This window comes from Neovison vison, chromosome 2, assembly GCF_020171115.1.
Source record: "Neovison vison isolate M4711 chromosome 2, ASM_NN_V1, whole genome shotgun sequence".
NCBI lineage: Eukaryota > Metazoa > Chordata > Mammalia > Carnivora > Mustelidae > Neogale > Neogale vison.
In genome coordinates, this window is record NC_058092.1 from 25,656,066 (window position 1) to 25,674,408 (window position 18,343).

Below are 18,343 nucleotides of genomic sequence, written 5' to 3' on the forward strand. Positions count from 1 at the left end.
GATTATATTTGGATAATACTTCTCATCCTGAGGAAATGTTTGCAGATGGCTTACTGAGGAGCCTCCCACGCCAGCCTCTGCCTGCCACTCGACTGCCACTCTTAGCTTGAGCAACATCAATGTCCCCCTCCCCCTCCAGGAGGAGGCAGCTAGCCAGCCCTGCCTGAGAGCCAGGCAGCTCTGAAGCCCTGGCTGAGGGCACGAGCCTCTAGTCAGCTGGAGAATGGATGGGCTAAAGCATCTTGGTGATGTGCAGGCCAGTGAACAAGGTGTCCTAGTCAGATGGAGCTGGACTTGGATCCTGCCTCCACATCCACTGGCTGTATGACCCTGGGAGATGGCGTCACCTCTCTGAGTCTCTCTATTCCAGTATGTGTATCACAGTGCTTTGTGACAATTTGAGGTGTTATGGTGATGCTCGTAAACTCCTGCTAAGCCTTCAAGACATAGCAGCCACATATTCTGGATTACGGCATGTCTCCAGAAAGCAAGGGAGAGTCGTGGGCCAAGGGCTAACACTTACTGAATAGAAAGCAGTTTGGGGGGCACCTGGGTGGCTTAGTGGGTTAAGCCTCTGCCTTTGGCTCAAGTCATGGTCCTGGGGTCCTGGGATTGAGCCCCACATCAGGCTCTCTGCTTGGTGGGGAGCCTGCTTACCACCACCCCCACCACCTGCCTCTCTGCCTACTCATGATCTCTGTCTGTCAAATAAATAAATAAAATCCTTAAAAAAAAAAAAAAAGGCAGTTTGGGGTAGAGATTAGGAACATGGGACCTGGAAGTTTCCTGCTTGGGTTCAAGTCTCATCTCTTGTCTAACTATCCGCTAACTATGGGCAAGTGGCTGACCTGCTTTGGGCCTCAGTTTCCCCTGCTATTTACTAGGGTAACAACAGCACCCACCTCATAGAGCTGACAGGAGGTCTAAGTGAGATAATGGGTACAAAAGCTCTTGGTAAGGAGGGGCAAGATGGCAGAGAAGTAGGAGACCCTTTGTCAACCAGTCCCCTAAAGTGAGCTAAATATCTACCAGAACACTCTGAACACCCATGAAATCAGCCTGAGATGTAAGATTATATACTTCTGTATCACTACAGGGGCAGAAGACACCAGTGGAGAGGTAAAGCAGAGTGGGAACACTCGGACTGGTATCAGAGGATAAACAGAAGGGGGAGGGAGCCACCAGAAGTGACTCATTGGAAAGTAATATCTCAATATGAAAGTGCCCTGTGATTGGGGACCAGCATTGGGGTCTTGTTAGAAGCACTGAAAAAGAGTAAAAGATCTTAAGAGGCAACTAGTGGAAGCGGGTGGTCACAGGCACGGGCCTAAGCCCATGGTCCCAGGACGGTCACCGCTGGCAACCACCCATGCCAGAGAGAGTCCAGTGGGGACTCAAGTCCATGGTCTGTGAGCCCACGGCTTTCCATTGCTTGCACCACTCCTTGGGCTGGGCCCACTCCCGCCCGTGCATGAGAGAGTCTGATGTGGGCACTGGCCCACGGTCTCTGGGCCCACTGCCTTCTGCATGTGACCTGTGCCGCTGCTGGGTGTGAGTGCACTGGGTGAGGGCATGGACCTCAGACAGCAGTCCCAGGAATGGCAGTCACCTGGGATCGGGCTCACCCGGACCAATATCATTCATGGCTTTAGTGGCATGGGGGTGCGCACTGCCTGTGAAAGGCTGCACTGTTCTGTGGAGTTTGCAGACGGGGAGTCTGTGTGTTCTGGACCACCCAGAGGGGAGCAGACTGAGGTTTCTCTCTGAGGCAGAGGTCTGGGTGCAGACGGTTTGCTTTCCACTAAACCTCTGAAAAGCCCTGCAAAAAGCCCCCAAAGAACAAAAACCTCCAGAGAACAAGAGCCGTTAAAGCTGGTTTCCACAGAGCCAAGCTCCTTGATAGTGGGCAGGGCGACTCAACCCAAGCAGGACTGACTGGAAACAACGACAACAACAACAACAAAACAAAACAAAACAAAACCATGACAGGCCCCTCCCGCAGAAGACAAGCTAAAGAACCAGAGGACATTAATCACAGGGTCCCCATAAAACTGTAAAACCCCAACATCAGAGGAAAACAACATATTAAGCTCCCGGTATTGCCCCAAAACCTATATATTTCACAGACAACTTTTTTTTTTTTAATTCATTCTCATAATTCTTGTTCTTTTAATTTTTTTAAACTCCTTACCAGTACAACTAGAGGTTTAATATAACATATTGCATAACAACTTTTTAACTTGAACTTTTTTCATACATATACCTTTTTTTTTTCTTTTTTTATACATATAGATATAAGCTTCAAGGTTATCCTTTTTCCCTATTCAATACTACCCCTATATAGAAACCAGTTTTAATTTCCCTATATGTCTGGAAATTTGAGTCCTTTAACAAAGATAACAACATTCACCCAGGAAGAACCGAAATAACCTTCCACATCCACATCAAGGATTTATAAACACCTTCCCATCTTATTCTTCCGTTAGTATTTGTGTATTTGTTTTTGTTTTTGTACTATTTAAATCTTATTCTTGGGGTTCATTTTGGCTGAGTTTTTCTTTTTTTTTTTTTCCTTGTCTTTTACTATTGTCAGTCTTTTTGTTTGTTCATTTTTGTTTATGGACCTTATAAATCTTACTTTGGGGGTTCATTTTAGCTGGGTTTTCTTTTTTCTTTTTTTTTCTATTTCTTTTTGGTGGTTGCTCCAAAAACTTTCTAGGGTGCACCTTGCCTGGATTGTGGTTGATATATTCAGCTATATATCCCCTTAACCACCTCTCACTAAAATGACTAGGAGGAGGAACACCCAACAAAGGAAAAATTCAGAGACTATGCCCTCTGTCACAGAACTATTGGATATGGACATAAACAGTATATCAGAGAAAGGGAATTCAGGGTAACAATTATCCAAGCAATGGCTAGGTTGGAGAAGACCATTAGTGGCAACACAGAAACTCTAAGGGCGGAAGTGAGGGCAGATCTGCCAGTACTAAAGAATGCTATCAGTGAGATCCAATCTAATATAAATACTCTAACAGCTAGAGTAATCAAGCAGAAGATCAAATTAGTGATATAGAAGACAAACTGGTAGAAAAGAAGGATCAAGAGGAGGCCTGGAACAAACAGCTTAGAAGCCATGAAAACAGAATTAGGGAAATAAATGATGCCATGAAACATTCCAACATCAGAATTATTGGGATCCTTGAGGGGGTGGAGAAAGAGAGACGACAAGAAGATATAGTTGAACAAATTCTGGATGAAAATTTCCCCAGTCTGGAGAATGAAACAAATGTTTGTGTCTTAGAGGCAGAAAGGATACCCCAAGATCAACAAATCTAGAAAGACTTCCAGATGCTTAATTGTGAAATTCACAAATCATAATTGTAGACAAGAGGTCCTAAGGGCAGCTGGGGAAAGAGATTCCTTACGTACAGAGGAAGGTCCATCAGAATAACGTCAGACCTGTCCACAGAAATCTTGCAATCCATAAAGGGCTGGAAAGACATATTCAGGGCACTATATGAGAAGAACATGCAGCCAAGAATACTTTATCCAGCAAGGCTGACATTCAAAATGGATGGAGAGATAAAGACCTTCTAAGACTGGCATGGTTCAAAAGAGTATGTGGCCACCAAGCTGGCAGAATAAGAAATATAAAGGGGAGGGTTCTATAAGAGAAAAAAGAATCAAAGAGTGACATAGAACAGAAATTCACACAGACAATCTATAGAAACAAGGACTTCTCAGGCAACATGATGTCAATAAAAACTTATCTTTCAATAATCACTTGCACAGTGTGAATGGCCTAAATGCTCCCATAAAATGGCACAGGGTTGCAGACTGGATAAAACGACAAGACCTGTTCATATGCTGTCTATAAGAGACACGTTTGGAACCTAAAGATACATCCAGACTGAAAGTGAAGGGATGGAGAACAATCTTTCATGCCAACGGGCCTCAAAAGAAAGCTGGGGTTGCAATTCTCATATCAGATAAATTAGACTTTAAGCTAAAGACTGTAGTCAGAGATAAAGAAGGGCACTACAATACTCTGGTTTCTCTTCAGATCGTATAAATCTTTCGCCTTTTACTAAAGAAGGGCACTACATCATTCATAAAGGGTCTATCCACCAAGAAGATCTAACAATTATATTTATGCCCCAAATATGGGAGCAGCCAACTACACAAGCCAACTGTTAATCAGGATAAAGAGTCATATTGATATGAACACATTAATTGTAGGGGATCTTAACACGACACTCTCAGCAATAGACAGATCATCTAAACAGAAAATCAGTAAATAAACAAGAGCTTTGAATTACACATTGGACCAGATGGGCCTCATATATAGAACATTTGAATGTTTCATATATATAAAACATTCCAACCTAAAACAACAAAAAACTCATTCTTCTTGAGTGCACATGGAACTTTCTTGAAAATAGACCACATACCGGGTCACAAATCAGGGCTCAACTGATACCAAAAGATTGAGATTATTCCCTGCATATTCTCAGACTACAGTGCTTTGAAAACTGGAACTCAACCACATGAAAATGTTTAGAAGGAATTCACACACTTGGAAGCTAAAGACCACCCTGCTTAAGAATATTTGGATCAACCAGGAAATCAAAGAACCTAAACAATTCATGGAAACCAATGAGAATGAAGACACATCAGTCCAAAACCTATGGGATATGGCAAAAGCAGTCTTAAGGGAAAAATGCATAGCCATCCAAGCCTCACTCAAAAGAACTGAAAAATCCCCAATACACCACCTCTCTTTACACCTTAAAGAACTGGAAAATCAACAACAAATTATGCCAACCCCAAGAACAAGAAGGAAAATAATCAGGATTAGAGTGGAGATCAATGAGATAGAGACTAGAGATACAGTAGAACACATCAACAAAACTAGAAGCTGGTTCTTTGAAGGAATCAATATGATTGATAAACCACTGGCCAAACTAATCCAAAAGAAAGGAGAGAGGGGCCAAGTTAATAAATATGAATGAAAGGAGAGCAATAATAACTAACATCAAGGAAATAGAAACAATCATCAGAAATTATTATCAACAGCTATTTGCCAATAAGTTAAGCAAACTAAAAAAAAATGGTTGCATTCCTGGAAACCTATCAACTTCCAAGACTGAAACAGGAAGAAATTGACAACCTGAATAGACCAATATCTAGTAAAAAGATTGAAGCAGTGATCAAAAACCTCCCAAAAAACAAGAGCCCAGGACCTGACAGATTCCCTGGGGAACTCTACCAAACACTCAAAGAAGAAATAATACCTAATCTTCTGAAGCTGCTTCAAAAAATAGGAACAGAAGGAAAACTTCCAGACTCTTTCTATGAAGCCAGCATTATCTTGATTCCCAAACCAGGCAAAGACCCCAATCGAAAAGGAGAATTTCAGACCAATATTCCTGATAATATGGATGCCAATATTCTCAACAAGAACCTAGCTAATATGATCCAACAGTACATTAAAAAGATTATCCACCATGACCAGGTGGGATTTACGCCTGGGATATAAGGGTGGTTCAACATTCGCAAGTCAGTCAATGTGATAGAACAAATCAATAAGAGAAGATAGAAGAACCACATGGTCTTCTCAATTGATGCAGAAAAAGCATTTGACAAAATACAGTATCTGTTCTTGATTAAAACTCTTCAAAGTATAGGGATTGAGAGAACATTCCTCAACGTCATAAAATCTATAAAAAACCCACAGTGAATATCATTCTCAATGGGGAAAGCTAACAGCATTCCCTTTGAGATTGGGAACATGACAAGGAAGCCCACTCTCGCCACTGTTGTTCAACATACTACTAGAAGTCCTAGCAACAGCAATCAGACAACAAAAGGAAATAAAAGGTATTCAAATCAGCAAAGAAGAAGACAAACTCTCTCTCTTTGCAGATGACATGATACTTTATATGGAAAACCCAAATGACTCCACTCCCAAACTACTAGAACTCGTACAGCAATTCAGTAATGTGGCAGGATACAAAGTCAATGCACAGAAACCAGTTGCTTTCTTATACACTAACAATGAAAGCATAGAAAGGGAAATTAGAGAATCGATTCCATTTATTATAGCACCAAGAACCATAAGATACCTGAGAATCAACCTGACCAAAGAGGTAAAGGATCTGTACTCAAGGAACTACAGAACACTTATGAAAGAAATTGAAGACGACACAAAAAGGTGGAAAAGCATTCCATGCTCATGGATCGGAAGAATAAACATTGTTAAAATGTCTATACTGCCCAGAGAAATCTATACTTTCAAAGCTATCCTAATCAAAATTCCACCAAAGTTTTTCAAAGTGCTAGAACAAACAATCCTAAAATTGGTATGGAACCAGAAAAGTCCCCGAATTGCTAAGGAAATATTGAAAAAGAAAAAACTGGGGGCATCATGTTGCTTGATTTCAAGCTTTACTACAAAGCTGTGATCACCAAGACAGCATGGTACTGGCACAAATCAGACACATAGACCAGTGGAACAGAGTAGAGAGCCTGGACATAGACCCTCAACTCTAGGGTCAACTAATCTTCAACAAAGCAGGAAAAAATATCCAGTGGAACAAAGACAGTCTCTTCAATAAGTGGTGCTGGGGAAATTGGACAGGTGTGTATGAAATGCAACCATTCTCTTACAACATACACAAAGATAAACTCCAAATGGATAAAAGACCTCAAAATGAGGCAGGAATCTATCAAAATCCTAGAGCAGAACATAGGCAGTAACCTCATCGACATCAGCCACCTCAACTTCTTTCATGATATGTCTCCAAAGGCAAAGGAAACAAAAGTGAAATGAAATTTTGGAACATCATCAAGATAAAAAGCTTCTACACAGCAAAGGGAATAGTCAACAAAACAAAGAGGCAATGCACGGAATGGGAGAAGATATTCACAAATGACACTACAGAAAAAGGGATGATATCCAAGATCTACAAAGAACTCCTCAAAATCAACACCCAAAAAACAGATAATCATGTCAAAAAATGGGCAGAACATATAAACAGACACTTCTCCAAAGAAGACATACAAATGGCTAACAGACACATGAAAAAAATGTTTGTCAACATTAGCTATCAGGGAAATTAAAATCAAAACCACATTGAGATACCACTGTATACCAGTTAGAATGGCCAAAATTAACAATACAAGAAACAAGTGTTGGAGAGGATATGGAGAAAGGGGAACCCTTTTACTGTTGGTGGGAATGCAAGTTGGTGCAGCCACTTTGGAAAACAGTGTAGAGATTATCACCCTGCAAATGCACTACTGGGTATTTACCCCAAAGATACAGATGCAGTGAAAAGAAGGGCCATATGTACATAGCAGCAATGGCCACAATCGCCAAACTGTGGAAAAAGCCAAGATGCTCTAGAGCAGAGGAATGGATAAAGAAGATATGGCTCATATATACAATGGAATACTACACCTTCATCATCAAGGATGGATACCCAACTTTTGTATCAACATGGATGGGTCTGGAGGAGGATATGGTGAGTGAAATAAGTCAAGCAGAGAAAGTAAATTATCATATGGTTTCACCTTCTTGTGGAGCATAAGGAATAATATGGAGGACATTAGGAGAAGGAAAGGAAAAGTGAATTGGGGGAAATCAAAGGGGGAGATGAACCATGAGAGATTGTGGACTCTGAGAAACAAACTGAGGGTTTTCGAAGGGAGGTGGGTGGGGGGATGGGTGAACCTGGTGGTGGGTATTAAGGAGGGCACGTATTGCTGGGAGCACTGGGTATGGTACATAAACAATGAATCTTGGAACACTGAAAAAATAAAATTTAAAAAAAAAAAAGCTCTTGGTACAGTTCTCAGCACATAGCAAGTGCTCAAAGACCATTTGCTGTTATTACTGAGGGCCAATAATGTCCCAGTGTTGTATATATACTTTCTGAATAACAAACCAGAGATCTAGTGGAGCAAAAGCAAGTAGAAGGGAGAGGAAGGAGATAAAAAGGAGAGAATGAACAAATAGGGAAGAGGAGAGTCTTCTCCTCCTGGCTTCTCATATTGCTCACCTGCATCACATCTGGGCTAATGCTCTTGGTTTCAGGTGGCAGAAATCCAGATCAAAACAGCCTGGAATAGAGAAGACATGACTGGCTGCTATAGTCAAGCCATATCTGGCCCCAGGGATGACTAGACCCAGGGATCCAAATGCCACAAGGCCCCTCTTTCTGTGTCCTATTTCTGTTGTGCTCTGTCTGCTGGCTTCATTCTTTCCATGGCAAATGGCGATGCTCAAGGCTGGACCCATGGCCACCCTTAGCAGCTTTGATTTATCCTCACACCTTCTCTTCCAGACAAAAGGCAAAAATCCCTTCCCTTAGTTCTAATTAGAAAAAGCTCAACCAGAGGGGTTTGAAGTGGCGGTGGGGAGGGGGAGGTCGGGGTACCAGGTGGTGAGTATTATAGAGGGCATGGATTGCATGGAGCAATGGGTGTGGTGAAAAAATAATGATACTGTTATGCTGAAAATAAGTAAATGAAAAAAAAAAAGGCATGAATTAAGGGAAGAGAAGAAAAAAAAAAGAAAAAGAAAAAGCTCACTGAAGGCCTCCAAGTAGTCCCGCTGGGGGGGTGTGCCCACGCCTGGGACCAAGGGCATAGGCCCCCGCTGGAACTATTTTGAGGACAGTTCTCCAAAAGAAGGGATGTGCTTAGAAGGAGGGAGGGGTCGGTGCTAGGCAGACCAAATGAAAGATGTTCATGTTGGTTGAAGGAGGCAGGGAGCTGGACAAAAAGATCGGGGATCACTCTTCCTACTCTGTGGCATACTAGAGTATTTTTGTCAAGGCCTGTGAGAGATATCCAGTCATACGTGGACGTTCTCTCCCCAAAATTGGTCTTATTCTAGAACTCATCCTCTCTTCCTTTGCTGTGTCCTACCAGAGGTAAGCAGGCATGCCTGGACCTTGCCATGCTCATCCCATACTTGTGCTTGATCATCTGTTCCATTTCCTGTCCATTGTCCACTAAGCCACTGGACTAGGCTTGGACACTTCATTTCAGCTTTGACCAGCCTGTGTTCTAAACAGTAGACCCAGGTTCTGTTTGTACCTGCACATGCTGGTGTGGTTCTATAGGCTATCCACGTCAGTCTACCTGCTAGACTCAGGACACTTCATGACCTGGGGCAAACTGACCGGATCCATCTGGAACGAGAGATCCATCAGGCCAAATGAGAAAAGTGTCCCCTGAATCCCTCAAATGTTGAGATTTAGACACCTTCTTCTCCTTCCCCTTCCCCTTCCCTTTGCCCTTCTCCTTCTTCTTCTTCTTCCACCTGCCCTCCTACTGCAATACTTGGCCTTGTTCCCTGCTGGCTTCCTCCTCTCCTTGGTCCTAGCCAATGGAGTTCCTAGACTCCCAGTAGCGGCAAAACACATGGACTTAAACCAATTTGAGTCTGAGGCCTGGCTCTGCCACTCATTGCTGTGTGGCCCTGGAAAAATTAATCTCTCTCTCTCTCTAGGCTTTTCTGGAGATGATATACTTAAAACATTACCATCATTCTTATTAAAATATTATGGTCACATGAGATTGAGTAATAGTTCTTGGCATGAGGTTAGTGCCAAAAAGCCTAAGTCTACTGTTTATGACCCTGCCTTTCCCACCAGTCTGCCTTCCAGGAAATTTCAGATGCCTCTCTCTACCACCACCTCCTTTCCTAAGACATATCCATCCTTCAAATGCTGCTTATACGTGGCCATCAAAGAATCAGTGACATTGCTCCACAACTCACAGCTATTTGTTGAGATGTGTGTGCATGTGCACATGTATATGAGTGGCGAATGAGTGAGTGAATGAACTGAAAGAATCTAAGAGTGAATTAATTGGTAAGCAAGCGAGTGAATTAGTGACTTAATGAGTCAGCAAGCGCATGAAGAAGAGTGTGTAAAATTGAGCAGACCACGCTCCTTGGTCCCACAACTAATCTAATAAGGGGTGGCATAAATTTTTAATCTTTATTAACATAAGCAGGGGTTAAGAAAAGCATAGGAAAAATTACAGACCACCAGCTGGATGAGAAAGATACTGTATTCCTTCCCTATTTCTGCTTTAACAAATTTTTACAAATTTCGTGGCCTGAAAGAACACACTTGTCTTAAAAGTTCTGGGTGGTGGGTGGAGGGAAAGGGCAGGAGCCCAAAATGGGTATTATGGAGCCAAGATCAAGGTGTCTGCAGGGCTCTGCTCTCTGGGGCTCTAGGGTGGGATCTGCTTGCTGGCCTTGCCCAGCCTCTAGTCATCACCTTGTTTCTTGGCTTGTGGTCTCTTTCTCAACCTTCAAAGCTGGCCGTACCACATCTTCAGATCTCTGACTCTGACTCTCTGCATCTGTCACTACATCTCCATCTCAGACTTCTACACTCCTGCCTTCCTCTTACAGGGACCCAGGTGATTACAGCAGGTCCACCCATGTAACCCAGGGAAATCCTCTCATCCCAAATCCTTAACATAATCACATCTGCAAAGTTCCTTTTGCCATGGAAGGTAACACAGTCATGGGTTTTGAGGTTTCAGATGTGGGTGTCCCTGTGGAGCCATTTTCTGCCTACTATGGATAAAGAGGGCATGTTTAGGCAGATTCCCACCCCACAAGAAGAGGGGCAGGAGGGGGATGAAGGAAGCATCAAAGCATTTATCAGATGCCCAAGCCAGGTACCTTTGCTCTACTTCTTGTTTGAGCACTGGGATTTATTATATTATATTATGTTATATTATATTATATTATTGCTATTATTATTATTATTATTTTAATTTAAATTCAACAAGTAACGTATAATGTATTACTGGTTTCAGAGGTAGAAGTCAGGGATCTATCAGTCTTATATAATACCCTTGAGCACAGGGATTTTGAAACATCCTCAGGAGGTTCCAGCATGCCCTGCAATTCGGGGAACACTGTGATGGAAGACATGCCAAGAGCACATGTTGCTACTGTGAGGGTCAAATCTGCCCAGAGATTTCTGGAGGAGATGGATCAAGAGCAGGGTATCTCAACTGTGGGTACACATTACTGTCAGCGAGGGAGATTTCTGAAAGACTTTATTTTGAAATAAGAATAGAGTTGCAGGTTGCGGGGGCACGTGGGAGGCTCCGAGGGTTAAAGCCTCTGCCTTTGGCTCAGGTCATGAACCCAGGGTCTTGGGATCGAGGCCCACATCGGGCTTTCTGCTTGGCAGGGAGACTGCTTCCCCAGCCCCCCCGCCTGCCTCTCTGCCTACTTGTGATCTCTGTCTGACTTGTGATCTCCATCTGTGAAATAAATAAATAAAATCTTAAAAAAAAAAAAAGCATTGCAGGTTGCAAAGACAGTACAAAAATTTCCTATAGACCCATCACCCAGCTTCCTCTAACATTAGCGTCTTATATATAACCATGGTAGACGTATCCAGAAGTTGACATTAGCTCAGTGGAAGACTTTATTCAGATGTCCCCAGTCTTTCCACTAATGTGTTTTCTCTTGGTCCACCATCCAGTCCATCAATTCCCAGAGCCCTGAGACATTAAGTCTACTTGATTTCTAATCTGGTTCTGTTTCTCAGGCTTTCCTTGCTTTCTCAGGCCCTTGACACTTTTGAAGGGTACTAGTCAAATGTTTTGTAGAATACCCCCTAATTTGGGTTTGTCTAGTATTTTCTCAGGATTAGACCAAGGTTATGCAATTGGGGGAAGAATATCATTATTGGTTAGGGTGGTATCTGCCAGCTTTCTCCACTGGAAAGGTATAATTTGTCCTTTTCCACACGCTATTCATTAGAAGTGAGTCCCTACGTCCAGCCCATTTGGTAAAGGGGTACTGGGTCCGTTGTTCCCATCACTGCAGTTAGTTCCTATCCACGGCTTTGTTACCATGTCACTGCTCTTTACTGATAAGATAGTAACAAGCAATACCCAGAACATAAGTAGCAAAGCTAGAATTTGAATTCATGTCTGCCTAGGCTCCCAAGGCCATTTTCTTTCCACTTCATGTTACCAATGCTAAATCAAGGGGATCTGATTGGATTTGTGTTCAAGGTGAGAGCTCCCCCTCAGCTTGCCTACGTAGTGTTTTTCAAATCAGTCCATGGACTGTAACCCATAGTGGGTCATGAGACCAATCTGTAGGTGTGTAGGCACTTCGAATAACAAAATAGACCATAACAGAATAGAATAGAAAATACTACTTCACACACATAGTAAGTATAATTTGTTATAATGATTCTGTAAACTCTGTGTCTAGAGAACTTTATCTTTAAAATAGGGATAAAAATAGTGGCCCTGCCACCACCCCCAACCCCCACCCAACCCCCCTGCCCAGGGGCACCTGGTGGTGCAGTTGGTTAAGTATCCAACTCTTGGTTTCAGCTTAGGGAGTGATTTCAGGGACGTGAGATCAAGGCCAGCATCAGACTCTATGCTCAGCAGTCTGCTTGAGACTCTCTCTCCTTCTGCCCCTCCCTTGCCCCATGCTGGCTCTCTCTCTAAAATAAATAAATAAATCTTAAAAAAAATAGCATCCCTAACACACACAGTTGTTATAAAGATTAAATGCTTTGATATAGGTTAAGTGCTTGGAATAGAGACAGGCACACACGACACATTACATCAATATTATGAAGTACAGACATGCACAAATGGGTCATGATGTAAAATGTAAATATTATTGTAAGCTGCAATGAACAAATTCGAAAACACTGAACTCACAGCTCTAGATTGGGATGGTAGCAGTTTACGATGTCCAGGCACCTGCCTGTTTTTGTGAAGTTACTGGGGGCACAGCCAGGCTTAACGATGTATGTATTGTCTGCGGCTACTTTGGAGCAACAATGGTAGAGTTGAGTACGTCCAATAAAAACCACAGGGCCCACAAAGCTGAAAATCTTTCTTATCTGGCTTTCCAGACCAGTGCCCCTGCCTAGAGGTCATCTTATAATATAAGGGATATTAGATGCCTCTATGGAAGCCATGTGGCCTTGTTCTGTTATTACCCTGGCATGCACGCTTACCCCTGCAGAACATTCTAGGCTGTGAGACCACTGGGTCCTTGAGCCTGAAGAAGCTCAATAGCCTTTGACCCTGGACCTATGCCCATACTTGCTTTATTTATCCACCTCCATTGCTGCTCATGGTGGAAAGCCAGAAACATAGCACATCGGTCAGAGTCCCAGCAGGAACCAGATGGCCACTCAAATGAGCATAATTTGAGGAGTGTTTAATAAAGAGACTATTTACAAAGGGAAGGGCAAGGTGTAGGAAAGTCACAAGGGACAGCAGAGTAAAAGCAGAGCTCTTACCACCTCTGGCAAGAGGAGACAAGTAAAGGGAGCAATTCCTAAACCTGGAAGGAGCAGTCATTTAGAAAGGAAAACTTGATAGGAGCCAAGACCTTCAGTCCAGGGTCTGAGAGCCAGCTCCAGGTGACCTCTTGAGGGGGAAGCCAGGAGAATGAATGTCCTGGAATCACCTTTCTCTCCCCAATCTACTGTTGAGGTCCACAGTGACCAAACTGAAATGGAAGCCACAAGGCATGAGATCCATTGATGTGGTCCATCTGGGTCAGCCTCCCAGGGCACAGAAGATAGTGAAGAAGGTTGAAGTCTCAGCTACCAGAGCACATAGCATCGACTTAGAAAGCTAGCCATACTGACCCTCCCTAAGGTTCTCCAGAAATTTCCCCCACTTCATCCCTCCAAGGTGAGATTGTGGCCCAAGCATCACAGGGTGGCCGTAGCTTTTACCTTCTACCACCTTGTCTTCCTAGACCTGCTAGGCTCTAGATGATTATCATAGAGTTAGTCCTTCTGGATCTTTTCATCATGAGAAGGGTAGAAGATCATGAATAGAGGCACAAATGAGCTGTGGGGTTTTTGTGAGACTGAGCAGAGTCAGATTCATGTCCACAGACATTGGCCAAATTCTTTCTCACAACCCGTCCTTCCATCTTGGAAAGGAGCTATGTCCTATTGACCTTGGCAGCCTAGCTCAAATCCAACAAATAGGTGAGCCAACACCTGGCCTTGGGAGAAAGAACCAGAGTTAAAAACAACTTAGCAAGCTGAGAAATGTTCTCAGAGTAATTTTTTACCCCTGCCAGACCTCTTGGTCCCATCACTAGCCCAAGATTCCTCGGCTGGCATCTGAGATCTTGTAGGCCTCTAAATGCAGCCACAAAACTACAGCATACCATCTGGAGGATTCTTCCCGGCTGGTCCAAAGCACCCATTTTACAGATATGAAATCAGAGGCTCATAGGAAGGAAGGCGCTAGCATCAGTAGCCCAGCTGCCTTGTGGCAGAGCTGGGGCTCAAATTCAGGACTGGGGACCCTCATTAGTTTCCATCTTTCTTTTACAGAAGATGGAAGTTGCAGTCAGTCTCAGAGGCTTGGGAATGGATTGGGAACCCTGGAAATGTGGTCTAGTCTTAGGCAAGTTTCCCTGTCAGGCTTAGTCGCTGAAGATACACACCAGAGTCATTGGTCCCCGAGGCACCACTTCTAAGGACTGAGAAAGAAACACAAGCTAAGCTTGAGTCAAGCAAATCAGTCCAAATTGAGACTCCCACCTGTTAGGCTATTTTACCATAACTTTTCTGCTAATGAGGCTCCATTTTGTAGTCCTATAAATTTGGCACTATCATCAACCACTGAGTTATATGAACCCTGGTCCCATACAAGCAATGCCCTCAAAGTGTCCAAAGGTCACAAGATGACCCTTTTATTGTCTTTTCTTTTTCCTTCCATTGGAAGACTAGTGGAATACGGGCAATGGCTTTCACACAAAGTCAGAAGCTGACAAGTGTGAGTGTAGCCATTAGAGCTCTGTACTCTAAGCCCGAGAGCCAATGACCCCAGAGATGAGAGCAGGGAGGCCTCTGGACAGCCAAGGATTTGACCCCATTTTTATGGCACAAGTGTATTGAGTAAAACCCCTCAAGGTCCTCCTCCCTCTGCCCACCCCATCCCAGTTTCTTCAGAGAAATGAAGAGTTCAGATGTATATAGCCCAAGTGCTCAGGTTTTAAATTAGACAACTTTGTCCTGACAGGAACCGAGTCATGGCTGTCATACCTCATTATTTTTAGAGTTACTACTAAACTCTTTGAACGGCATGAGCTGCCACCATTCAAGGCAAACAGAAAGACTTCACATTTTATCATGACAGCCCTGGAGCCATCCACCTCCTCACGTTCATTATATCCATCCTGACTTCGGAAGGGATCATGCAGCATCTTGACAATCTTATAGTGAGGAAGGCAGACCCCATGGCTCATTTCTATATCCGAGGGACTGAAATCTCCCATAGTAGAGCAAAGCCCATGGCCTCCAGGACATCAAGGAGAAATATTCCAGGGGAAGTCGCTGCTTCCAAACCACCCCTGGGTGAACCACCATCTCACATGAGAAGCAGAAAAAAATGGACCCTCCAGTAGCCAACCAATAAGAGGAGCTGTAAGTTAATGCCACAGGCTGGTGAATGATGTCACAGTCCCCTCCTCTGATGCAATAATGCCACCACCACTGAAAAGGCTGAGCTGTGACCATAGCTCTTGCAGAGGGAAAAATTCACCACAAGCAGGGCACCTTCTAGATTGCTCCTGGAGTGTGGAGACAGAAGTCTCTGCTGTCCACGTTACTGAATCCAGAAAAAAAAAAATGACTTTATGAACATGGGAAAAGATATCCAGATAAGGCCCAAGGCAAATGTTTCTTCTTACATCCACTTTTTGCTGAATTACAGGAACAAGTTCAAGGAGCAGCAGCCAAATACCTACCTTGGCTTTAAAGAGTTCTCTAGAAAGTGTTCGGAAAAATGGAGGTCCATCTCAAAGCACGAAAAGGCCAAATATGAAGCTCTGGCCAAGCTCGACAAAGCCCGGTATCAGGAAGAGATGATGAATTATGTTGGCAGGAAGAAGAAGCGGAGAAAACGGGACCCTCAAGCACCCAGACGCCCCCCATCATCCTTCCTGCTTTTCTGCCAAGACCACTTTGCCCGGCTGAAGAGGGAGAATCCGAGCTGGTCAGTAGTGCAGGTGGCAAGGGCCTCAGGAAAGATGTGGTCTGCGAAAACAGATGCTGAAAAGCAGCCATATGAGCAAAGAGCAGCTCTCCTGAGAGCCAAATACCAAGAGGAATTGGAAATCTACCGCAAACAATGTAATGCCAGGAAGGGCCTCCAAGGGTCAGCTAAGAACCAGCGCAGAAGGAAAACTGACTCGGACAAAGCTGATGGATCCAATTAGAAATAAATGCCATTCAACTATTGCCCATCGCTGGTCTCCTGTGTGACATTAGTGCGGCCACTGTTGCTGCTGCCTTGAGGAAGTGAGTGGGGTGGTGGTTGAGATTGGGACTTGGAAGCTGATCCTGGGGAGGGCTGGCTTTGAGAGAAGGGCAAAGAGGTCCAAGGCAATGTATGAGGTCAATAGCTACGGAGCTCGGCTTGGGCAGGGAGGATGGGAGTTTCCAGGTCTATAGTGGAAGTCACAGAGGTAGGGCATCTTGGTTGCAAGTGGTTATCGAGGACAGAGGACTGACCCTCCTCTGGGTCGGGTACATGGATGCCAGTCCTGCCATCATCCTTACCAGCAGGGCCAGAAGGCCTAGAGTTCAGGTCAGACTCCTAATTGAGGCCCCAGCAGAGGTTGGGAAACTGGAGTTGAGGTGGGCTTTTGGAGTACCTGGTTCCTCCAGTAATTACAGAACTGCTCCTCCAGCTGAATCTTAGGTATCATCAGCAGGTCAGGAGAGACCTCAGTGTTGGTTCCTGCTCTGGTGGGGATGAAAACACAAGGCTGATTTTACAAATGTGGGGATCTGACTCTGCCCAAGCCCCTAAACTAGAGAAAACCCTGGTTTTGGTGGGCACCCACCCAATCAGTTGTCTGTGATTAGAAGCACAGTACTCATGGAATGGACATTTACTGCCTTTGACCACCCAGCATCCATTCCTTCTCCTCTTGTTCACAGCACCCTCCTCTGAAGTCCCCTGGTCACGCTGATTGATTCAGTTACAGGCATGTGACCCAGAGTGTCCAGTCAGAGAGGACCACAGGACTTGTGCCGGGAGTCCTAGGGAAGAGCCCTGTCCTGAGACTACTGTAAGCCATCTGCCTTTTTCTTGGGCCAAAATGTTAGTCCCTTGGCAACAGAGTGTAATCTCGGACTTTTCATTGAAGTTGAGCCCAAATGTTTGTTTTTTTTTCTTTTTCCTTTCCTTTCTTTTTTCTTTTTTTGTCTAAGATATTTTGAGTTAGGATTCTGCCATTTAAAATGAGACTAAAGTGGTCATTTGGCACAAATAGGACTGTTCTGTGTCTGTGCTGTATTTTTCAGGCGACATATCATGAGCAATGCTTCATCTCAATCAATATAAGTTGGTATGAAATATTGTGAAATGGCTATTGACTTCTCAACATCAAAAAGACTGGGCCAAAAGACAAAATTGCTTTTTTGTCATCATGTTACGCTTGCAACAGACTTCCTTAATTCCGCCTCCACTCCTGTTCCAGGATGGACTTAGACTTTGTCCTCTACCACTTTTTGAACTTTTGCTCTCAAAACAAAAGTAAAAATACATATTTTGAAAAATCTTACAGAACTAGAGAGCTTTTAGGGAATAGAAGGTAATATAGTGGAGTGATTTAGAAGTTCAAGGTCTGGAGTCAGGCCATTTATGGAAGACTCACATATGCCAGATCCCGTGTTGGTTACTGCATAGTCTACTATGTGGTACTGCATAGTCTGTTGAATAGACTACTGTCAGGTTCCTGCCCTGAAAGAACTTTCTTTCTGGTAAGAAGGATGTGAGCATAAACTACAGCACTAAAAGGCATGATGAAAATGAAGGCAACTCAGAGTGTAGGGGGCAGGAGTGGGTATCCCCTACCAAGGAGACCTTTGAAGTCTTCAGGGATGAAGCAGCTTTATCCTACTTGGTAAACTTGTACTGCTGCTGGCAAGATTCCTGTTTCCCATTCCCCATTCCCTACAGCTGTTGTTCCAACTTGGCTCTGCTTCCCTCCATCCCAACCCCCACTCTCTCAGGAGATGCCCTCATTTTCTGTCTCATTGAGAAAACAGAGATCATCAAGCATAAGCGTTCTTCTTTCTCAACATGTAATCCACACCCATCCCTTCCTCCTGATCTCAAGTCTTATAGGGAGCTAGAACACACTTGTTACCCCCTTCCCCTGCCTCCCTCAGGCCCTTACTCCTCACTCTAAAGATGTAAATCCTTTAGTCCTCTAAGCTTGTGCAGGTTCGCTTGGTGCTATGATACAGATGGTTCTGATCTTAATGTTTGC

At 43.8% G+C, this 18,343-nt stretch overlaps 2 protein-coding genes across 2 annotated transcripts in view; one reads left to right on the forward strand and one right to left on the reverse strand.

Annotated features, from left to right (window-relative positions):
* Window positions 1-18,343, reverse strand: part of CSMD2 (CUB and Sushi multiple domains 2) — a 598,960-nt gene that overhangs the window by 320,008 nt on the left and 260,609 nt on the right. The window lies entirely within an intron of this gene.
* On the forward strand, window positions 15,698-16,279 carry HMGB4 (high mobility group box 4). Its single transcript, XM_044237755.1, has one exon. It carries the CDS (start codon window positions 15,698-15,700, stop codon window positions 16,277-16,279), a length of 582 nt encoding a protein of 193 aa, XP_044093690.1.